The 21,716-nt window shown below is 48.3% G+C and overlaps 4 protein-coding genes across 10 annotated transcripts; 1 reads left to right on the top strand and 3 right to left on the bottom strand.

The window, feature by feature from the left end:
* Nucleotides 1–830: 830 nt before the first annotated feature.
* LOC119135037 (fibrinogen C domain-containing protein 1-like) lies at nt 831–8,762 on the bottom strand. 3 transcript variants are annotated; one of them, XM_037272359.1, is made up of 8 exons: nt 8,382–8,762; nt 2,594–2,676; nt 2,180–2,490; nt 2,023–2,094; nt 1,787–1,917; nt 1,533–1,629; nt 1,275–1,454; nt 831–1,200 (listed from the first exon to the last, which is right to left on the bottom strand). In XM_037272359.1, exons 3-8 carry the CDS (start codon nt 2,457–2,459, stop codon nt 932–934), a joined length of 1,029 nt encoding a protein of 342 aa, XP_037128254.1. In that variant the 5' UTR covers nt 2,460–2,490; nt 2,594–2,676; nt 8,382–8,762; the 3' UTR covers nt 831–931. The 3 variants fall into 3 exon arrangements, with proteins under 3 accessions (XP_037128254.1, XP_037128263.1, XP_037128244.1); XM_037272368.1 differs by lacking the exon at nt 8,382–8,762 and having other exon boundaries at nt 2,023–2,059; nt 2,217–2,490; nt 2,594–3,286; XM_037272349.1 differs by lacking the exon at nt 8,382–8,762 and having other exon boundaries at nt 2,594–3,286.
* LOC119135023 (RNA-binding motif, single-stranded-interacting protein 2-like) lies at nt 5,327–12,427 on the top strand. 5 transcript variants are annotated; one of them, XR_005100482.1, is made up of 13 exons: nt 5,328–5,553; nt 6,835–6,989; nt 7,824–7,882; nt 8,004–8,095; nt 9,563–9,720; nt 9,814–9,893; nt 9,995–10,104; nt 10,179–10,225; nt 10,286–10,367; nt 10,439–10,489; nt 10,555–10,871; nt 10,938–11,023; nt 11,108–12,427. XR_005100482.1 is itself a non-coding variant. In XM_037272334.1 (13 exons), the coding sequence occupies exons 1-13, from the start codon at nt 5,494–5,496 to the stop codon at nt 11,013–11,015; spliced, it is 1,152 nt and encodes a 383-aa protein (XP_037128229.1). In that variant the 5' UTR covers nt 5,329–5,493; the 3' UTR covers nt 11,016–12,427. The 5 variants fall into 5 exon arrangements, 3 of the variants coding, with proteins under 3 accessions (XP_037128222.1, XP_037128206.1, XP_037128229.1); XM_037272334.1 differs by having other exon boundaries at nt 5,329–5,553; nt 10,555–10,665; nt 10,803–10,871; nt 10,938–12,427; XR_005100480.1 differs by having other exon boundaries at nt 5,327–5,553; nt 10,179–10,367.
* Nucleotides 12,428–12,621: 194 nt separating this feature from the next.
* Nucleotides 12,622–18,362, bottom strand: si:dkey-21c19.3 (sentrin-specific protease 1). The gene is made up of 18 exons (XM_037272278.1): nt 17,790–18,362; nt 17,644–17,702; nt 17,359–17,561; nt 17,189–17,255; nt 16,916–17,066; nt 16,706–16,841; nt 16,519–16,634; nt 16,147–16,412; nt 16,009–16,060; nt 15,783–15,821; nt 15,618–15,702; nt 15,395–15,535; nt 15,166–15,297; nt 14,793–14,996; nt 14,647–14,726; nt 14,467–14,551; nt 13,839–13,934; nt 12,622–13,764 (listed from the first exon to the last, which is right to left on the bottom strand). Exons 1-18 carry the CDS (start codon nt 17,921–17,923, stop codon nt 13,702–13,704), a joined length of 2,109 nt encoding a protein of 702 aa, XP_037128173.1. The 5' UTR covers nt 17,924–18,362; the 3' UTR covers nt 12,622–13,701.
* Nucleotides 18,363–19,506: 1,144 nt separating this feature from the next.
* mfsd5 (major facilitator superfamily domain containing 5) lies at nt 19,507–21,489 on the bottom strand. The gene is made up of 2 exons (XM_037272295.1): nt 21,350–21,489; nt 19,507–21,135 (listed from the first exon to the last, which is right to left on the bottom strand). The coding sequence occupies exon 2, from the start codon at nt 21,051–21,053 to the stop codon at nt 19,617–19,619; it is 1,437 nt and encodes a 478-aa protein (XP_037128190.1). The 5' UTR covers nt 21,054–21,135; nt 21,350–21,489; the 3' UTR covers nt 19,507–19,616.
* Between the last annotated feature and the right edge of the window lie 227 nt (nt 21,490–21,716).

Consider the following 21,716-nt stretch of genomic DNA (forward strand, 5'->3'; position numbering starts at 1 on the left):
CTGGTGATCAACAATAACGGCAAATTAGAGAGGAAAACAAACAAAATTTTAACAAAAAAATATTTCTTCAGCAAGTTTATGCAACTATCGCAGCTCAGAAACAAAGCAAGCAAGTTCTGAGGGTTCAATAGAAGGGACAGCACTGACAGCCACAAAAAAAAACGGAGTCAAGCTACTTAAAAAAAATTTAACCTACCACCCAGGAAAGGTCTTTTTTGAATCATTTATCAGTACTTGCAGCACATTCAAAAGGATCAACAAATCTCGACCCAGAGTTTATCGTTTCTAGTAGCTTAGCGTACCTTGCATGAAAGTCAGACAATTGTTCTGAAGCATCAAAAATACATCAAGACAAACGCATGCAGAAGATGGCCCAAAATTTCTTTAATCACTTAATCCGTCTGCTCTACGTTCCCCACATTCAAGACGATAAAGAGATTCAAGAGTTTTTATTCGCCATGCTTGAGCGTGCCAAACAAGGAATTTGACTTCGGTACATCACAGCTTCTGTTCATCATTTAAGCAGGAAGTGTGAAAGATGACAAATATTCTCAAACATCCCCTGATCTTAAACTCTCAGGAGGGCAAGGAAAAACTCAAACGAGGGGAAATGAGAAACCTTGAGAAGAGACCACAGATGGGAGGGTCCCTCTTCCAGGATGACCAGGCTGCAATGGATGCAGAGGGGACACAGTACAAACAATGTAGAGAATTCAAAAAAGGTGTGGAGAGCAGGATGTTATTGACTCAGACTCTAGTTCATGAGAGCAACAGCTGGTTTTGGCGTACAGAGCTCTATAACGCTGTCCGGGGGGGGAGTAGTTCAACCTGGGTGAGAAGGGTCTATAGAGATGTTACTTGCACGTTTCCTGGTCCTGGACAGGTACAAGTCTTGGATAGATGGGAGGTTGATTCCAATTATCAAGTGTTCTTAGTGTGACTTTCGGCAGCACCGACATGTCGGTGCTTTATTGGGCCGGATCTTCGTCTCGACGAATCTCAGGGGGTCCAATTTGGACCATTTCATTTTACTATCATATCCTTCCGAGAACACCCCGTTCAGGTCAGTGTTGCCACAGTTATTGTACCACCAACCGGAGTCATGGACAGCGGCGCAATTCTCACCATGAACTTCCCTCCCGTCTTGGTCGCGGTCGCTGGTGCTGAACTTCATCCCAGAATGGGTGACGAGGCCATTGCCTGCAAAGCACACAAACTTGATTTTGACATCACGCAGGCTCTCGAGTGCGCGCGCTGGCAGTGGGAGTCGCTACCTGCGTTTCCCGAGTAGCCGTTCGCGAGCAGCGGGTAGCCGTCCTTCTCGGGGTCCAACAAGTTCAGGCCCACCGAGAAGTCGTCGTAGAGAGCAAAGTATTTGCTGCCATCACATTGGGTGACGTCGATCCGCAACTGGTAACCGCCCAAGACCGTCAAAGAGTAAATATTCCGCAGGCCTGCAAACACGGAGTGTCACCCGCACAAACGACAAAGGCTTGACAAGAAGGATGTCTTTTAAGGTGTGTGTTTCAGACCTAGCCAGTGCTCTCCTGTTATTATTCCAAAGCCATTTTCATATGCGTCCCATTTACGAGCGAATGAGACAGAGCCATCCTGTCTTCTCTGGATCACCTGCACACACACACACATGCACGCACACACACCATCAGCTGAGCAAATTAGCATGACTGGCCAACAGGACGTTCAGCATTGAAAGAAAAGGGGCCAACTTTATTGGTGAACGCATCACAACGGGAACGTTGAGGTCTTTCGGGGCTCAAGCACTTACGGTCCAGCCTCCCCCGTCAAAGTTCATGTCGCAGTAAACCTCGAAGGTGTTGAACCCGCCAAAAATGAGATAGACTCCATCTTGGAAATTTCCCTCCGCCATGACATCAGTGCAGTCTCTCGGCATGAAAGCTGAAGCAAAAAAATAAATAAAAAATTAAAATAAAATAAAAACCCGCGAGAGTGCAAAGTGGACGCGCGCTTCAAACAAACACGATGCGCTCGCTCGCTAGCTACCTTTGAGTTTTCTGTAAAGTATGGGTAGATCTACCACCTTCGACTGCAGGCCGGACATAGAATTTGTCAAATCTGAAGCAAAAACAAAACAAAACCCGCAAACGTGCAAAATGGACGCGCGCTTCAAACAAACTCGATGCGCTCGTTCGCTCGCTACCTTTGACTTCTCTGTTAAGTGCGGAATGATCTACCACCTTCTTCTGCAGGCTGGACATAGAACCCGTCAAAGCCCAACTCGACTTTTCTTTCAGTTCCTGATTCCAAAGCCCTTTGTCGCTGCGAATCTCCTGGCAGACTTTGGCAAGCAGGAGCCGTCTCGCGCTCAGTTGCGAGGTCTGGTTCGCCTTCAGGTCTCCGAATGACGTCTGCAGCGCCGCCCAGTGGCAGGCAAAGTCAGTACAGTTGTGCTCCGGGAAGTTGTCGAGCAAAGCCGACATCAGCTCGACCAACTCTTTGTCCTCCTGAGGCCTTGAAACATAAAGCTACAATTTAGTTGCCATTCAGCCTTCAAAATTGGACCCACGGGTGGGAATTTGACTTTTGATGGACAAGTGCGTCCGAGCGCGCGTACCTGTTGATCAAATAGATGATGGCAACCGTTTGTATGACAATCACGACCACGATGGCCGCAAGCAGAAGGCAGCCGTAGCGTTTCTGAGCAAACAGGCGCAAAATGATGTCACAGCGTTCTATCGAGTGACTTAAAAATGTTTTCAACTCGGCCTCACACACACGCTGAAAGATGTGAAGCTACAACCTGACTCGTCCTGAGCGGCATCTCTTCTCCGCAGTCCGATCATCTGACGGTGCTTTTGGTGGATATGAAGCAAGTGGGCAATCGTAGTCAGCAAAGTGACACCCACAGAGTTCGTCCCCCTCCTAGGCTTTTATTTAGAAGCTTTTGATGTTGGCCTGCTCATAGGGACAGGATGGGACGTTCCGTGACGTTCTTTGAGCCTTTGTGAAATTTGAACATTCGTTTGTTTTTCTTCCCCTTTATGGATCTCAACTGATATGAATTCTAATACGTGGCGTTTGAGGATATAGCAGCCAGCCAATTGAGCTGAAACGTTTCCAACAGGCGCCTGGTTCAACGCAGGAACTGTATACGGACAGCAACGGTTTTTTGTTAAATAATCTCAACCTGCAGGGGGCACTAAATACCTACACAATGGAGAAACTTGCGTGTAGGCCACTTTGGGGAAAAAAAATAGAACCGTGAGAGGACTTTTGCAGATAACGACATATTCACAAATGATACTTTGTCCACAATCGACTCCCATTGAATAGCGGCACCCAAAAACCAGGCGAGGTTTGGAGACAAACTAACCTTGCCAATGGAGCGGACGTGACTTTTTTTTCGCCGCTGTTTTCTTTGGGCCTACCTCCCGAAGGAGAATGTTAAGTATGTGGAATCTGTGGGGGCAGCCCTCACTGAGTATTACAATACAAGGATAGATGTGGTCAACACTACCTGTTTTTTTAAGCCACTCGTCAGGGTCACGGCAGGTCACAGCAGGTTTTGTTGACGCTGTGAACCAACCGTTGCCGGTGTCACCCACGCCGGCGTGTTGTGTGGGAGGCGGCTTGAAAGCACGCCAGCCTAAACACTCCCACACCACATGTTCTCCCAGGCCAGAAGGCCTGGCCGCTCTCCAGACACATCTGCACACAACCCCCCCCAATCTTCAGATGGCCTGCAGCATAAATCAAGGTCTCACCACAATCTGATTCTGGAGTTGCACCACATGCAGTTATTTGTGTCATGACTCAACAGATACAACTCTAGAAAAAAACAAAACAATCTGCTTCACATTATGCCTAAATCTGATTACATATTGACTCCCATCAGCCTTGTGTGGCCCCTTGGTTTTTTTGCTGGTGTGTTTTCAGAGCGAGGCAGCTCCTGAACGAGCTATGCCGAGGAATGCCGAGCATGTAGCGGAGGGCTGTGTTCTCCCGTCCGCCGCCCCGGCTCGGCCCGGCCCACCCCTGCGACCCTCCCCCATACTCGAGCGTTCCCCTTCCCAACTTCCAACTAGAAATTTTCACAGCAGTCTGTATCGGTAGATACGGGCGGACAGCTGTTGTGTGCTGCTAAAACACTTTGTCACACACAGATTTATTTGAAAACAATATAGAACGACTGTCATTAACTTTATCATAGCAGCTGCAGCATTATCACCAATACCCGCATTCCACTTTTCTATGGCTAAGCAGCGTTATCGAGTACTGGTGGAGGCTGCTGATACCAGCCACCAATACTTCACGTCCCCCTGCAAAATCTGACATCAATTAAGTCCTCCTTTGCAGTAGTTGGCGCTATAGTGCTGCAGATTGAAACATCCGTGTCAGAAAGCTCTTTGTTTAGTTTTAGCCGCAACATGATTAGTCGTCGAAGTTGATTTACATGGAATTTGGATTTTAGTTGCAAGGCACATTGTGTAAACGGCGCTTTTATTTGTCCTATGCACACCTTTCTTTGCAAACCTGAAAGGCTTGAATAATTCCTACTACAGTGTTGACTCTTAACAAATGGCTGCTGTAAAAAGGGGAAAGCAAGCTAAGAATTTAACGTCGTATTTTATTTAATCCCAATAACACCTGGAAGGCCTTGCTGTATGTGTGTGGGGGGCTCAGGGATTCTGCAGACTGTGAGGAGCCCGCCACCCTTGGCTGTCCTTGAACTGTTGCGAAGCTCACAGCCCATCTGGCTGAATGGTCCGATCAAAACATGGCAATGATTGAAAGCATCTGAATGACCTCATTTCAATAATCGCTGCTGTGGAAATGGCGCCTATTCTCGTGCCCTGCAGAATCACATCATTTTTATGCAAAAGCATGGAAGTTTCGTCTTTGAGCATTGCTGCATCATCGTGCAAATGGCCGCTCCATTGAAACGCCGGACGGCCGAATGAGCAGTTGCACGTTTACTCACTGGAGGGCTTCAAAATGAACTTGGGTCAGCTAACCAGATTGACTGGACCGGCACCAAAACCAACTTGGATCATTGGTCACAATATGGACATGGGTGGACAAGATTTGATGTAAGCACGCGGGATAAGAAAAAAAAAAAAATTGTTTGGTATTCTAAATAATATTTAAGGATCCCATCTTCAATTGCAAAAGAAGAATTTCTACCGCATGTTTTTTTTCTGTCTTGTAAATCGCTTTTTGGAAATTTGCTTTGGGGAAGACAGGAAAAAGTCCAACTATGAAATGACCCACATCCAGTATTGGGTGTTTTGTGGCGACTGGGCTGGGCTGGGCTGGGCTGGGACGGGGAGGGCTGGGGGATGTCCTGCGCACGCAGCATTGTGAGAGCGATCCCAACCGTGCCTGCCTGCGTCGTGCGTCCGATTGCCGGCAAAAGAAAGAGGCGAGGCAACTCCAAGCATCTGCAGCGGCGCTCCTGGCTGGCCGCCTTTCCCCGGCTGACGTCAGCTGCTCCACCGCCGCCGCCGCGTCAAAATGCTGCTCTCGGGAGGGGTGAACGCGTACAACGGCTACGGGAGCAAAGGCATCAAGAAGGTAAACTTTGCCGCTCCTGCTCGCTCGCTCGCCGCGCCGCCGGTTCGACATTGCGTTCCCAGCTAAAGCTGCAGTGTCCTTGAGCGAAGTCAAGCGCAGACGGGCGACCCGACTTTCACGCACACGCCCGGCCCGGCTGCGCGTGATACGTTTTGCGCGGCGCGGTAAATTGCGCAACTACCGTGGGAGATGGATGTCGTGAGGTTGCTCCTATGGCTCTTTTCGTTTGTGCTCACCCTTCTCCGTCTTGGCTTTTGTGCACAAGAATAGCAACCGTATGCTCATCCGGGCCACCTCACAGTTCTTCTCATGCCTTTTCTATTCCAACATTTGCATCTTGTCATGCTTGTTTTCATTCAATTCCTCGTGCCAAGTTGGCAAAGTTGCGCTTTGACGCCGAGCGACATGCCCCACCCCTTCCTTCCTTCCTTCAACCGAGAGGGGCAGCCTGCAGAAAAGAAAAAAGTTCTCCACCAACGCAAGTCACCTTACGTTATATGACCACATGGGCCAGATCGATCGCAGGCGGACCAAGAGCAACTTAACCATGATTGACACTGTTATGTATTTTTAATATACATCAGCAGATGTCCGTAGCACGGGATCCCTTTGCATTATGCGCTTTATGGATCTACAGACAGCTGCATGGATTTTTGGAGCAAACTCAACAATTGCGTATGCAATGGAACAAGCACGTCACGTCTTTGCTTCAAGCCCGAGCTGTGACTGAATATGTGCAAATATTCACCCCGGTGGCTCGGAAGGCTTGAACAATGGTGAAATCAAACTGGCTGGGATCCACATTGGGATGGAATTTGTGGAATCCTGGATTTGGACAATGTTCTGACTTGAGGAGAGCATCTACCACTTGATTTGGACACATGTAACATTGTCTAAATCCAGCTTCAACACCTGGTTTGTGTCTTTGACGCTGAGGAGAGAGATAGAGGATTAAAGGACCTCCACCCCCCCCCCCCCCCCCCCTTCCTCTGCTTTCTATTAACTTTCCCCCTTGTTGCTGCTTTGTTTCTCAAGAGAACTTCAATACCGGACGCCAGGGCTTTTTTTTTTTTTGCCACGATGTGCTTTGAGCCTCAGACCATATATAACTTTTGTTGAAGGTGAACATTTGCCGCCAGATTTCAGGTCACACTTCGACTTGCTCACGATGTGTCGGCAGCAGATGCTAAGCTAACCTTGACCTCGGGTAGCAAAGTACTGCATGAGCGAGGGAGGTGCCATCAAGGGCAGCGGCTAAAAATTGCTTAATTTCTTTTGCAGCAGACGTACACGTCTCCCTCCATTCAACAGATGGCTCCGCCTCCGAGTCCCAACGGCGGCCATCATGGCGGGGAGCAGCTGAGCAAAACCAACCTGTACATCCGTGGCCTTCACCCCGGAACCGCAGACCAGGATCTGGTCAAACTCTGCCAGCCGTAAGTCACCCGACAAAGCACAGCCGCTCGATGTCTGAATGCGTTTGAACGGGGGAGAAACAAAAAAACATTTCAAGTTCTGCCATGGAAATGTTCTTTCTCGCGGAGAGGACTAGCCCGAGCCAGCTCACTGGAGGAGGAAGGGACCTTGAGAAAGCGAGGGAGAGGCCTATCTACTCTTTTCCAGCCGTCTGGAAGATACGCAAGGCTGCCCCGCCCGACAGGAAACAACCAGCCCGGGGGAAAGGGAAAGACAAACACGGCGATGGTCCGGAGGGGGGCGGGGCCGCGTGCGGATGGAGAGAATGCGAGGCCTGCGAGTGAATTGGCCTCACTTTGTGGGTCAGGCGCTTTCTTCTGCAACGCTTCTCGTATTACGGCTGATAAAATCACGCCGTGAAATTTGCCTTTGAGCGTCCAGCCTAAGAGAGAGGATTCGGTTTCCAATAACATTTACTGGAAGGCATCTCGTCATCATTAGCTAAGCTGCTAACGCGTCGTGACATTTGACTCAAGTTTGAGAGTTGGATGGACACGGGGCCCATCTCCGGCTCCTCCCCAACACTCTGCTGGACTCGGCGTCACGTGGAGCTCAATCCACTCAGCTGTCGTAAATCCCGTCGTGAAAGCCAAACACTCAATTCGACTCGAGATGCAGGATGTGATTGTTGCTTGGAAAGAGATGAAAGCATGAAATAGTCATGCCTTGCAGGAGGGAGGGAGGTCGGTCACATCAATAATACACAAGGCCACAATTAGGAACGGCCTGGATCGTCATGATACTTCATTGACATCACTCACGCTTTGTGTTTCTTGGTGTTTGTTTGTTTTCAGCTATGGGAAAATAGTCTCCACAAAAGCCATTCTGGACAAAATAACCACGATGTGCAAAGGTAAAAAAAATGGAAAAGACATTTCTTAATTTTATTGCTTGCTCAAGAAGCTCAGCAGATGCGTGCAAATGAGTGTCGCTTGTCCCGCTTCTGTCAATGATTTGCTCTTGTGCTTTTGCAGGCTACGGCTTTGTCGACTTTGACAGCCCAGCCTCGGCTGAGAAGGCAGTGACGGCGCTCAAGAAGCTGGGCGTGCAGGCGCAGATGGCCAAGGTAAGCACTGATTTTTAAAAAAAAAGAATTCGGGCCCGTTATTTGAAGTGAAATTGAAAGAATATAACATACGGTTGCGGCTGTCATGTGACGGCGCGGCACATATTTAGTTATTTTGAAGCACTTCATTTTTAATCCTAATTAATTGAGTTTACTATGTATGCCGTTAGGACAAAGGAAAGAGCAATTCCAAACTCAATGAGCACATAACTTAAAGTTTTTTTTTTTTAATCAAACCATGAAGAACGGCACAGCTTTGAAACAAAAGAAATAAAGGTCCACCAACCTTCTCATGAGAAGATCCTGTCTCCTGCTGCAGCAGTGAGTGCGTCACCTAATTGTGTCCCTAAACAAGCACGCAACAAAAAACAAGTTCCCCCTCTTCATGAAAGCAAAAAATTGTAACTTGTGAACCATTTCAACAGGAAAGCATGTCTTTATTGATTGTGCTTTTCAACAAAATGAAAACGATGAAATAAACGCAGGAACGAAATGAAAGTTGCCTCTGGCAGCGGCTCCATCATGAACTGTCCTAAAAAACGTTCTGAATGTTTCTGGTTTAACACCATCAATAGATTCAATTATAAAGCTTTTTTTTTTTTTGCTTTCCCCACTCCTCCCAAATAACAAGGGGATGGATGACCTTGCAAAGCGCAATGTTGGTCTTTTTCCTAAGCCGCACTGGGTACCTTCCTGTTTTTCCCGCCGCACAACAAAAAGCCAATTAATGGTGTGTGTGTGTGGGGGGGGGGGGGGGGGGGGCGTGCTGGCGGGCCGATCTGCCGCTAAACTGCATCACTGACATTTATACGGCTTCTTCCCTCCCGTGCACTCAGCCAAGAACTTGATTTGGCGGTACAAGCTTTGCGTCGGATTATTCATGGCGAGCCGCAGCATTCGCCGCCATGCTGTTGAGGGGAGGGAGGGAGGGAGGGGGCTCACCTTCACCTCAGGTCACAGCGTGCACTGGCATGGAAATGAATTCACACTGCGTTTACAATTTTGCAGATTATGAATATGCAATGGCTACGCGGCTTATTTGGAACAAGGTTGCACATTGATTTCATTGATCCATTGATCCAATTGGCTGCTGCATCACTCTTTGAAGAAAATGAAGCTGGTCATCATCGCACGTGCAAATACGTCTTTATTCTTTCAGCAATACGGCCATACTTGACTTTTTATTTCGACCGCATTTGAAAAGACGTACTTGGTGAAATGAGGCTTTTTCAACCTCTTTGTCAATTCGAAAAAGTTGCAGCTGTGATTTTCAACTGAAGGACGAGCTGATGATGCTTTCATATCGCACCACTGCTTCAATGTTGATTTTGAACGCACCGCCCCGGCAGGCCCCGCCTCTTAAAGGCCTATTTGACTTAATACGCTAAAATAGGTCGCAATTGGGGAAAAAAAAAGATAGCAAGACCACGCTTGACGTTGCGTTTCATTCGGCCTCTATGCTTCCAGCAACAGGAGCAGGACCCCACCAATTTGTACATCTCCAACCTGCCGCTCTCCATTGACGAGCTGGAGCTGGAGAACATGCTGAAGCCCTTCAGCCAGGCCATTTCCACGCGCATCCTGCGCGACGCACGCGGAATCAGCCGAGGAGTGGGCTTTGCCAGGTGCCCGCTTCCTCGCTCGCCCAGATGAGACTGTCACCTGGTTTGCAGCGTCATTCCTATCATCTGCCATTCATTGTTTTCTTTATTTTCCAGGATGGAGTCAACAGAGAAATGCGAGGCCATCATCCAGCATTTCAATGGAAAATATCTCAAGACTCCACCCGGAGTTTTAGGTGACTCATTTGCGTTGTTTTTTTTTTTTTCACGCTCCAATATGAGTCCAACGTGAACAAAGTTTTCTCCCAATCAAATATTCCTCAATGTCCTGGTCCAGTTCCACCGAAGCCTTTATTGTGTAAATTTGCTGATGGAGGCCAGAAGAAGCGCCAGAGTCAAGGAAAGTACCTGCAAAATGGACGAAGCTGGACCAGAGATGGAGACACTGTGAGTTCAAAGCACTTTAGTGGCCTTCAAAATGTTTCTACCAAGCGGCAGCCAAAACATAATTCCCCCTCCAGGGCAGACTGACCCTCACCTACGACCCCGGCGCAGCCTTAGCCAACGGGTCAGTATGCAGCGGCGTGGGCACGCTGCCCAAAGGTGGTCTGAAAGTCTGTCTCTGCAGGTTCTACAGCATGGCTTCCAACCGGATGGTCGGGCCCGCCTCGCTTCCTCCGTACATGCATTCGCCCGTGTCCGCCTACCAGGTAGACACACAGACAGATGCTCATGGAAGGGCCTTCTCACTCAAAATAACGTTGTGCTTGCTTGCTGTCAGGTGCACAACCCGTCGTGGCTCCACCAGCCGTCGTACATCGTGGCGCCCTCGGTGAGTAGCCGCCGCCGCCGCCGTCCGTCCTTTCTCGCGCCCGTCAAAACACCACTCTCCCAAAGGGGGCCGTCCTGACGCCGGGGATGGAGCACGCCGTGTCTATCCAGCCCACGTCCATGATGGGACCCCTGGCCCAGCAGCTCGGCCACCTCTCCTTGGGCGGAAGCAGCACAGTCAGTCATCTGCACACTTCAAAATGTTTTGGTGAAAATCAGGAGAACTGCAACGATGAGCACACCAACTGGGTTTTATCATGCAATCCATCCATCTTCTGAAAAAATGTCTGAAGACTATTGCACCTCTTTTCCAGTACGCATCTCTGCAGGGGCCGTACGTCACCCAGTACCCGCAAGTGCCTCCCACCAACATCTCAGTTGAGGTGAGTCCAACACAGAGTGCACGCTCGCGTTCCCCGCTTGCCTGACTTTGGCGTCTTCCGTGTTAGGAAAGCGCCGTCCAGCAGTCCGTCGCCATCGAGACGTCCACTGAACCCACGAGCTTCTCCTACCAGCGTAACAAGTGAAGACAAGTGTGAGTTGGACTGACTCACCACCGGCGTGCGTGACTTCACCTGACCTCCATTGATTTTTTACTCCAACTGGGCCTCTCCAAAAGTCCGATCTCTCGTCTGACAAGCCTGGACCGTGACGCAGAAAGAACGCTCTTCTTTTTTTTGGAGCTCCTCTGGTCTGGCAAAGACGGCGATGGACTGAAGTGGGGAACATTATTTTGACTGACATGTTTTGCTTTGTGGAGCTATGATTTTTCTTGCTTCTTTTTATGGTACATCTTTTTGTTTTGCTATGATTCTTGATCTCACTCACAATGGTGACAGGCAACCAACTCCTCCAACTTGTCACAGCGGCAGTTTCGTCGGTTGTGAAAGTTTGACAGAAGAGTCTTTTTTTTTTTTTTCTTGACAACGCTTTTGACAATCACACAATTCCTCTTGAGTGAAGAGCAACATGGATTGAAATCATTCCGGTGAATGTGGTTGGCGTGCACGCACGCGGGCGCCGCACTTCTTTGAATATTCCAACAAGTCACCAGTGCATTTTCTACTTTTCCAAAGAAACAAAAAAAAGGGCTGACACCCCGTGCGCGATCTTCAACACGTCAAACTACTTCAAAATATGGACAGCAAGTAAAATGCAGAGCAGTTGGCATACTTGCAGGCTGGTGTTTCTCTCCGCAAGTACTTTTTGTTTGACGTGTGCTGTTTTTGTATTATTTAAATGTTTTGTTTCAGATTGTTCCTCGTTTGATTTTTGATATCGTGTTGTGTGCATCCATCCTTTTGTCGTATTTCCACGCCATATTTTATTGGACGTTCTGTGCTCATTCAATTTTTTTTTGTACAAACTTTTTGAGCGCGAGTCCTGATCTGGAAGCTCCGTTTTGGTTTTGAGGCTACATTTGCACCCCATTTCCAGCAGCCCCGTTTGTAAGGTGCTATTGCGTCACGCCAGGTTTGATGACATCATCATTCCAGGGCTGCTGGGAACGAGCGCAATGGTAGCGTTGAACTTTAGCTGCGACAAACATAGCTCATCTGCGACAGATTGTTTTTTTACGGGGCAACGAGTTGCTTAAATAGGCTGCTCACAGCTGGTACTGTGTCAATACGTCCTCCGTCCAAACATTGCTCATCAAGTCCGAGGTCTGATCTATGCAATTATGTTCTTATCCTGACAATGGCAATAATATATTTCTGAGATACGTGACCTCGAAATGTTGAGGGGGCGGCTCACTGGGACTCATGAATGATTGCTGCTAATTTGGGATGACTCCGCTTTTTTTGGAAATGTACACCATACCAAATTTTGGGCCAGTCATGATGTCGCTCTTTACGTCCGTCACTTGGGAGAACAGCCACAGCTTTGGATTTGAAAATAAATAAGTGTTGACCTCCATCAAGGAGGCAGATGTTTTCAACCACGCGTGTCCATGATTTTGCAAAGTTTCGGAGACGCGGCTGATGGCAGAATAGTTTTTGTTTTCAACAAATGCACCATGACATGAAGCGAGTCGATGCAAGTGTCAGCTCTTAGGGCCACATTTTGAAAAGAAAAATAAAGTTTTCTCGTGTTGTATAACTGGTTTGTAGAAAAAATCGGTTTTGACAAAAAAACAATTAAGAATTTATTAAGAGACCAACTACATAAAAATAGGAAGTACCAAAACAAGTTCTAAGATGAATTGAAAATATATACAAGGCTTAAAATATTATGAATATACATAGCCCAAATTTGTTAACTCAGAAGACATAGATAAAATAGACTTTGAAGTCTTTTAGCAAGACTCGTGTTTCCAGCGCTCCGTTTTCTGCCGATTGACGGTAGAAATTGAACCTACTTGCTTTCACATGCTGCTCAACAGCAAAGTAAAAGAGCAAGTCGCGCACTCTGAGGCAATTCAAAAAGCTTTTTAATCAACATAAAAAAATAGATTTTTTTTTATGTCAACGTGTATATTTCACAAAACAAATATACAACCATTGTGGGCCCAAAAAACAACCACCTTTTTAATCAAAATATTGATCTTTTTTATGTCAATGTGTATATTACACGAAGCAAATATACAACCATTGTGGGCCCAAAAAACAAAGGCTAGTCCACAACGTTTGCTTTTGCTGGCATCCCCCATTTTGTTGTGTAACATGACGCCGCACTTCTCAGAAAAATCTACTTCTGACAGAAGGTGCCGCGTTGGAGGCGGGATTCCACTTACGCACCTTGGCTCTGGTTAAGACTCAAGTAGCTTTTATCCACATCACAAACCAAGTCTCAAATAATTTTAATACCAACGAGACGTGAGATATGTCGTTGAGTGAAGAGCCCTGCCTGCAGCGACACTTTATAACTTTGTGAGTTATTGTTTTCCTTTTATAAAATAAAAACTTGATGACACTCAAAGGTGAGTTCCGGGATGATGGCTTTCAAAATTTGACGATCGGTTGAAGATGAAACTTGATCCTCCTCATCAATTTGTTTTCCACAGTGATAGTCTTGAAGAAACATTGTAATGTTTGAAGTCAAACCTCAGGTAGAGAGCTGGGAGGCAGTGCTTGGTGCTCCAGCAACTTCCTGTAGGCCAAGTTGAGAGAAGCCTCAGAAGATAAGAGAGAGCGGCGGCAGAAGGGGGCATCAGTCCCTGATCTGGTTGATGAGCTGGTGTTGCTGGTGTTCTTCCAAATGTGTCCCGCACTTTCACAACAGCTTGCGATTGACTATCTCCCAAACCATCCTCCTCCTGAAATATGGCATTTGCTTCTGCAAAGATGACAGATCAAATTGTGGCTCACTGTGGAGAGGACGGCGTGCAGCGAGCCTCAGCGCGTGCATACCTGCGTGAACGTGATGGGCCTGTCTTTGGTAATGTAATCCGCGTATTTGCATGTGAACATGCCACAGTCGCTGCCGTTCATCTGCTGTGGGATTTCCTGCAAAGGGAGAACACGAATGCTAATGCTGCGAGGCACGCTTGGTTATGGACAAAAATTGAGGAGTTCGTAAGGGATACCATGGATGAAAACAAAGCCATTTGGGGATTTTTCAGAACCATTTGGACATTATCATTTGGACACACAGGCCAATACACAAAGTATCATTTCTGGACAAGTTGTTTTTGTGACACTGCACTCTCAAGTGGATTTGCTCCTCCCTGTGGAGGATTTTTGCAGTCAATGAAACAAGTGGGCTATTGTGGTGAGAGTGGATTAGAAGCAGCTGCGCTCTGCTTTCCTCTCAGTGACATGTTGGCCGCTGACAAAGCACCAGAGGTGCCTTACTGCCACCTGGTGCATTGGAGTAGAGAGACAAACTGGCCAACAGTGACACCTGGGGGACAAACTGACGGTTCTCCTCCGAGTGAAGAAAATTTCCCATTGAGGGTCAGTCAAAAATAATCACATTTATATTAAAATAAGAGAAATAATTTTTAAAAAAAAAAGCAACAACCAATGAGTCACTTACATTCCGCTTTTTGCTGCGTAAACTCCAACCTGAGGTGTCCAGTTCTTTGCCTTTTTTGTCCTTGCTTTCTTGTTGCAGGTAATCACTAGAAAGGACACACTGCATGAGGCTTGACTGTCAACAGCTTGTGCAAAAAAAAAAGCACAAGTGTCCCCTCTCAAGTGCACTCGTTAAACTTACAACAAAAGCTTGCACGCTTCGTCGTTGTTTCCTCCCATCGAGTCAAAGTACGTGATTGCCTTTTTGCGGAAATCCACCACCTGCGAAAAGAAGTCAGATGAGAAAAGCGTCCGAGCCAGCCCTTTCACCCGTTCGCCGACACTTACAGAGAGGCACCAATGCATACTCAGGTGGACTGGGACCAGGAGGATGTCTTTGGAGAAGATGTCCATCTTCTTGGTCCAGCGGCGGACGGCTGAGTAGCCGCTGCTGCGCAGTTTGGGGTAGAAGAACGTGCTGAAGGTGTTGACGGAAGGCAGCTTGGGGCTCTTGCTCCTCTCCACCAGCAGGTTCATGTAAAAATTGATCACCTTCAAAAGGGGAAAGGCAAGAACGGTAGAAGTGACTCAACCAAGCCCACATGGAACATTTCATATGCATTGCTTGTCCTCTGATTTTTGTGGGAAAAAAAATGTGATTGGAAAACCTCTATTGGCGAGAGACAACAGAGCCTTGGCACGCTGTTCAGTCGGAGCTCACCTCGTCGTTTAGCCAGCTGAGGCCGCAGAGAGTCTGCAGATCTTTGCGCGTCAGACTGAGACCAAAACCTTCACTGAACACTTCGTCGGAACTCCCGCGTCGCAACACCCTGTCGACTTGTGCTTCCATTTCCTGACCGAATGGAGCGACAAGCACCGACCGGTAAGGCAGGTAGCAAGTGCGCAACGGTGACGTTTTTTTTTTTTTTTTTAGTACAATGTGCAGGCACCTCTGTGAGTTCCGGGAATTCCGGCTTGTCTTCCAAAGCCTCGGACTTTTGTATAACGAAAGTCAAAGGAATTTCCTTCTCCAAAGGAACTCGAACGTGAAGCTCCACATGGGTGGCGCGCTGGCCTCCTTCCGACAGGCGCTAAAAGGCGACGGGCGGTAACACAGTCAGGTGAAATGCAAAATGGCTAAGCACCCAGACAAGTGTGACGTAGTCTCGTCACCTGTCGCTGCAGGCGGGCGGTCAAGGCCTCCTGCTCTTCGATCCGTCTTCGCCTTTCTCTGGCCCGAGAGTCATAGATGCTGCTTCTGAAGTCGCAGGACACAATGCAGGAGTTGTGTCAAATGAACAGAATGACCACAAAGAAGACGTCAAATTCTTCACTTACAATTCTTTAATCCACAACTCAGCCTGGAAACACGGCATGCTGGGAAGACAAAGGAGAGCATGTTGTCATTTGCAAAAAAAAAAAAATTGCATCACGTAACTGGATTTGAAGCCTCGAGTTAAACGACCTATTTTGTTTATTCACACAAGAAACAAAATGAGCGACTTGAACAAGGGCGTGAAGACATCACGCTTGCACAGTTCTTTAGGTTGAAAGAATTTCTAACCTCTTTTTGCTCTTTTTCTCATTTACAATAATAACAGAGTCGTCGTCGTGTGCTGTAAAACAGAAGAGAGAGCGACAAACAAAGAGTAAGTTAACGTGAAATCAATTTAGGACTTGGCCGGAAAAGGTGCGAGCCGACCCGATGAGTGAGTGTCCCGAGAGCAGGAGTCCAGCACGGCGGACGGCGAGGGATGACCGGAGCTGAGGTCGGCGTCGGCGGACCAGGCCCGGGAGTTCCCCGTCTTGTAAGAGGCGCTCGCCGGGCTGGGAAGGTTGCTGGAGCTCCGGCTCGACACCCCTCCGTTGCCAAGGGGGCTGCTCGGCTCCTCGGAAGAATCCCCCGTCGCCGAAGCGGCGAAGGAAGATAAGTGTAGCAGTCGGCGGCTGGGGCTCAGGAAGCTGGTGCTGACGGGAAGAGGAGGACATTTTTACTGGCAACTGTGACCGACCGAGCGCACCGCCGTTCCAGATGAAATGCAACGTTTGGAAAATAGGAAGCGAGCGTACGTACAAATCCCTCTGCGACCTCACCACGGTAGGCGAGTGGCCGTTGAAAAGACAAGAGTGGCCGGCCGAGACCATGGTCAGAAGCTGCCTGTATGCCTCCTTCTCCTCTAAAAGAATAGACTGCAGAAAACGCGATCAGCCAACGGCTGGACAAGTACCGCCGCCGAGTGATGAGCGAAGGGGGATCGCACCTCCTGCGCGGTGCACCGGGCTTTGGCGCCACGTACGTGGCCCGCCGTGGCAGCGAGCGACGGCCTCTGCGCCACTTTGATGGGAAAGGTCTTGTCGTACATGCTGCCGCAGGAGCCGCTTGTCGCGGGGGCGCCGCTCAACACACTAAAAGCAAAGAATGCGTTCATCACGCCAACGACAAACATGGTGCGAGGCAATGTTTGGAGTACCTCAGAATGGCGTACTTTCTGTTGATGGGCCTGCCGAGCCGCGCGGAGGGGGCCGGGTCGGGCTTGACGGTGGTGGGCGAGCTGCATGGATGCCCGTTTATTTTGGGGCCTTCCTGATGCGGAGTACTAATATGCACGTGTCGCCTGCAAACTTTACATTCCCAAAGAGACGAGCAGTGACCCAGCCATCGCAAGGATGGTGGACCGCGTTCATGAGCAGAAATATTCTTTCCCACCGAAGCTTGACAAGCGCAACCAAATACAACAACTTACCCGATCTGGGCGTTTTCCATTCCAAAGTTGTAACGGGAGCAGCAAACGTCGGATTTACATCTGCATCCTGAACAGAATACAACAAGGCACACGTTTGCATCAACTTATATCAACCACTGGAATCCCTAAAACAATCCATTAAACATCCAGCCCATATTGCATTCACAAACCCTAGATACTTGACTTACGGGAAGCGGCGTCCAACTTGCCGCTGATGATGTGGGTGGCTGAAGTTCAAGACGATGACGACCAGAGAATGCAGGCAGTATGTTTCTCAAGGTCGGACTCACACTGGTCTTCATCCATGTCGCCACGCTTGAGCTCCGATTCTTTAGTCCTTCAGCTGCAATCTTGACAGTGTCAATAAGATCTCCTGAAGGAAAACATGAGGTGTTAGAGTTGGGGCAGAGGGTCAATTCTGATGATGGGTAACGTTAATGCAGTTATCGAATTACCCATTCGAGATTTCTTTAGTGTCCGTTCATTTTGGTCGCCCACATGTCCGTCTGCCAAGCTTAAAAGAGAGTGGTGCATGTAATTAGAAGATAAAATGACCAACGTTTAGTTTTGTGATCAAATACTGCTTCGGCATCCTGCTTACCATTCAAATCTTCTTTTCCGTCTCATCCTACTGTCATCATCTCCGTCTGGCCGGTCTGTATGAGACGGCTCCACAGCTGGAACACCGTTGCGAACGCTTGACTCATTGACCCATTCGTATAATTTATTCAACATGTTTTCGAGTTTGCCCTAATTACGTCGCCAGTTTACATTAAATCGCTTCAAAAAGGTGCCGTCTAGCGGTCTTTGGAGCCAACACTCGCTGACCAAGCGCGAGTCATTCGAGCGAGACGCGTTAAACGGAGCTGATTCAAAAAGTTTGCACTGACCGATAGTTTAGCTAACGGGGACTTCGCTAGCTTGTTTGCTAGCAATGCTAACGAGCTCGCTAGCCAACGTTGTTAGCAACGCAGCTAATTTACAGGACTATGTCTAAATTACTACAGGGAAGCGAGAGGTGGCAAACAATGCATTCGGAATGCCCCGTATGGTGTTGTGTACCACACTAAACCGTTTAATATCCTTAACGAAACGGTATTTGGCGGAAAAAAGTCGTCGAAGAGTACTATCTCCCGCTTCTTCCTCATTCAAAACCACAACATGGCTGAACGGTCCGCTCCAGTATTGAGAGATTTGATTGGATGGCTGCGAGACGTGCCAACTCCTATGTCGGTATGTGATTGGTTATTTCTGTGCCAGATGAGCGTTTGATACTGACGTCATAGTTGCCGGCGTTTACCGTGACGTTTTTCTGTCAGCGACGTGGGAAATATATATTTTTTTCTCATAACGTAAATTAAACAAAATGTTGTCACAGTAGTCGTGTTTCGCAATATTTACAGACACGTTTGCATGAAAAATACTGTAAAACAAAATAAGGCAAACAACCAGTCAAAAAAAAAAAAGCACATGAGTCGCATACACAAACAGCACTATATTTAGCTGTGAAACTAAATTTAAATCGGACACCAAGCAAGTCGCCAACCTTTTTGTAAATTTTGTGTCATTGAACTCAAAAACTACACAAAAATTGCATTTGACTTTCAAAAATAAACTTCAAGCTTTACACTCATATTAAGATATATAGTTCTGTCATGAAAAGTTAAAATATATAGTATTGGCTCTGCTCAAGCTAAGGCCTTTGTTCAACGGTATTCTTGCAAGAACCACACAAGTGCCAGATTTACCAAACACATCCATCCATCCATTTATTTTTGATAGTGTTTATCCAGGTACACCCTGGACTGGTCGCCAGTGAAGTGCAGGTCACATATAGACAGACAAGAAGCATTTTCAGATAGAATCTCAGTTGATCCAGGCCACTTGAACTGGAGTGCCGGCTGGACGAGGAGACGATGGTGGATCTTTAGAAATTGTGATGCAATCCGAACACGACGCTGGGACAGGGAACCAATCCCTGCCCTGTATGAGACAAATAGGAAGTCATGTGTGCAATGAAAACTTCTGTCAAATTAATTTTATGTGACGTCACAACTATTATGAACAAACGGCATCATTTTTACTCCGGTAATACCGAATGAGTACTATGAAAATATAAAATATGGATGAAATAATGTGACTGCTTCTCCTTAGTAAGGGAATCTTTTTACATAAAAAAAAAAAATCTGCTTTACAAAGTAAAGTAAATTGATTAAATATTATTCAGACCCTTCTTTCGCCATTCACAGTCAGAAAGAGCGATGATGCATTTACATGGTCACTCAGGTATGGTATAAAAAAAAAAATGCATAGGTACCTAGAGTTGAGGTCAAATTTATTTTCTGACCCTTTCTTGCTTTCTAACCTTAGCTGCAAAGAAATGACATGACAGCGTCTGTAAGAAAACTTGCGTTGCACTGTCGACGCCTCAGTACATTTCGCCTTCTGCTCTGGTTCCCTCCAGTCTGAGGTCCGAGTCATTCCTGCCCAGCGCGAACAAACTGACGACGGCCATCAAGGCCGCCAGCATCATAAGCGCGCAGCCGCCAAACATGTGCCTGGTACCGCCGCCCCCTTCCCCTCCGCCCGCGCCCGACACCTCGCCGTGGAGCGCCAGCAGCCCCAAGCAGGCCAGCAGATGCAGAGGCAGGCGGAACCAAGCTAGCACTCCGGCTCGCTTCTCCTCCGGGATCACCCTGCCCTGGAGGAAGCTGAGCGCCGGGAAGTAGAGGCCACAAGCCAGCTCCAGCAGCAGGAAGGCCAAGAAGGACTCGCGCGGTCTCGGCTGGCCTGGCGCCGTGGAAAAAGTCAACATGAAGAAGGAGAAAAAGGCCATCAGAACAGCCAAGCAGAGGACGTGGCCCGGCTGGAGACGGTAATGCGCCGACGTGGCCAAGCGGAACATTAGGGAGCCGACCATGGAGGCAGCCATCAGGCAGGAGAAGACGATTCCTAGGGGAGGCCCGTGAGGGTCCAGTACCGGGGTCCACAGGAAAACAAAGATGTAGAGGACACTTTCAAACAGAGCCTGCACGCCGCCCAAGAGCATGACCCTCCTGTCTGACAGCAAGCAGCGCAGTCCATCGTGGCAGCTGTGCAAGAAGCGGCCCTTTGCCGACATCCGGGCCGGGCCTCCCAGCAGGAGCGTCCCTTTGTCACCCTCAGGGCCGTCCTCCGCTTCTTCCTTGCCCCAGTCGCTCACCACCAGCCAGGCACAGCACGCCAAACAGGGGACAGCCAGAAGAAAAGGAGCCACGGGGCCCAGGTGCAGCCATTCGGCAAACAAGTTGGCCACCAGGCCGGCTGCCACGGCCAGCCCGTGATTCCACGTGGCGGCTTTGCTGAAGGTGCACGGGATCCACTCCTTTGGAAAATCGTGGACGGCGACATGCCTGTGCACATACCAGGCCTCAAAGGTGGTGGAGAGCAGGGACGTGGATAGACCGCCCAGGATGCGTCCCGTTATCAGAACAAAATAGTCTCGGGACAACTTGGTGAGGCAGCAGGCCGAGTAGGACAAGCAGAAGAGTAGACAGGTCCGTCTACGACCCAGGACTTGGGGGATCCAGCCTGAAAAGGGAGCAAAGAGCACGCAAGAGGCCAAGCCGCATACATAAATAATGGCAATTTGCGACTCCAAAAAGCTGTAGTGGCGGTACAGCTTATAGAGGTAAGGACCCTGGAGCCAGTCCGCCCACAGGGCCAGGAGGTAGGCCCGGAGGAAGACACTCTGGAAGCGGCGGAAGGCCGGGTTGGCCGAGGCCGTCTGGCTCGGCTGAGGTGGGCCGAAGCGACGTGCCGCCAGCTCCAGGCCAACGCATAGGGCAAGCAGGACAATTATGGCGAGGTACGCCGTCACCAACATGCTGGGATAACACCACAAGCAGCTCACGTCAAAGCTGCTTTCCTGAGACGTTGGCCGCCTCTTCCCTCTTTATTCTCCGCATCTGTTAGGGACAAAAAGCACGCCAATGGCCGCGTTTCTATTAACAGTAGAGTGGAACATTTGGCATCTCGATTCGAACAGACACTCAAATGCGAAGATGCTAGCAGGCGTCGCTAACTCGATTGTTTGTGCTCTTTTGCTAGCATTCGTGCTAACCTGCAACTCCGGTCTCTTACTCAGAGCCCACCCATTTAAAAGGCCCAAATATGACTTACCAAGAGATGAGACGGTTCCATTGTGACGCAAAAAAACAGCTCAAGCCATTACGTATGATAAATTGGCAGTGAAACGGAAAAGTGTGTCGTCGCTTTTGCTCAAGTCAGTAGAACGGTCACTTCCGGGTCTCCTATTTTGCCACTAGGCGGCAGTCGTGTTTATTTACCGTATTTATTTTTAGATGAGGACTGGTTAACGTCAAACGGTGGTCGGCGGCCCTCTAGTGGTCCGTGGCGTATTGCAGGTGGTCCACGAAATTGGAAAATAATTGTAACATTTAAATAAAATAAAAAAAGATGTATTATCTAGACTTGATTTATTTTCCAGCAATTTTGGTGAATCATTTACCCATCTAAATTATGTGAA

The sequence above is a fragment of the Syngnathus acus genome, chromosome 2 (genome assembly GCF_901709675.1).
Source record: "Syngnathus acus chromosome 2, fSynAcu1.2, whole genome shotgun sequence".
NCBI lineage: Eukaryota > Metazoa > Chordata > Actinopteri > Syngnathiformes > Syngnathidae > Syngnathus > Syngnathus acus.

What these genes read in the sequence shown, in the direction of transcription:
- si:dkey-21c19.3 (XM_037272278.1), bottom strand. Translation starts at nt 17,923, where the DNA reads ATGTTGAATAAATTATACGAATGGGTCAATGAGTCAAGCGTTCGCAAC. An exon ending in AGAAAGTACGCCATTCTGAG is followed by an intron (nt 16,842 to 16,915) that starts GTACTCCAAACA and finishes TAGTGTGTTGAG; the next exon opens with CGGCGCCCCCGCGACAAGCG. An exon ending in GAGTTGTGGATTAAAGAATT is followed by an intron (nt 15,703 to 15,782) that starts GTAAGTGAAGAA and finishes CTGCGACTTCAG; the next exon opens with AAGCAGCATCTATGACTCTC.
- mfsd5 (XM_037272295.1), bottom strand. Translation starts at nt 21,053, where the DNA reads ATGTTGGTGACGGCGTACCTCGCCATAATTGTCCTGCTTGCCCTATGC.
- LOC119135037 (XM_037272359.1), bottom strand. Translation starts at nt 2,459, where the DNA reads ATGTCGGCTTTGCTCGACAACTTCCCGGAGCACAACTGTACTGACTTT. An exon ending in AACAGGAGAGCACTGGCTAG is followed by an intron (nt 1,455 to 1,532) that starts GTCTGAAACACA and finishes CCGTGTTTGCAG; the next exon opens with GCCTGCGGAATATTTACTCT. An exon ending in CGGCTACTCGGGAAACGCAG is followed by an intron (nt 1,201 to 1,274) that starts GTAGCGACTCCC and finishes TGTGCTTTGCAG; the next exon opens with GCAATGGCCTCGTCACCCAT.
- LOC119135023 (XM_037272311.1), top strand. Translation starts at nt 5,494, where the DNA reads ATGCTGCTCTCGGGAGGGGTGAACGCGTACAACGGCTACGGGAGCAAA. An exon ending in AATAACCACGATGTGCAAAG is followed by an intron (nt 7,883 to 8,003) that starts GTAAAAAAAATG and finishes GTGCTTTTGCAG; the next exon opens with GCTACGGCTTTGTCGACTTT. An exon ending in GGACCAGAGATGGAGACACT is followed by an intron (nt 10,105 to 10,178) that starts GTGAGTTCAAAG and finishes TTCCCCCTCCAG; the next exon opens with GGCAGACTGACCCTCACCTA.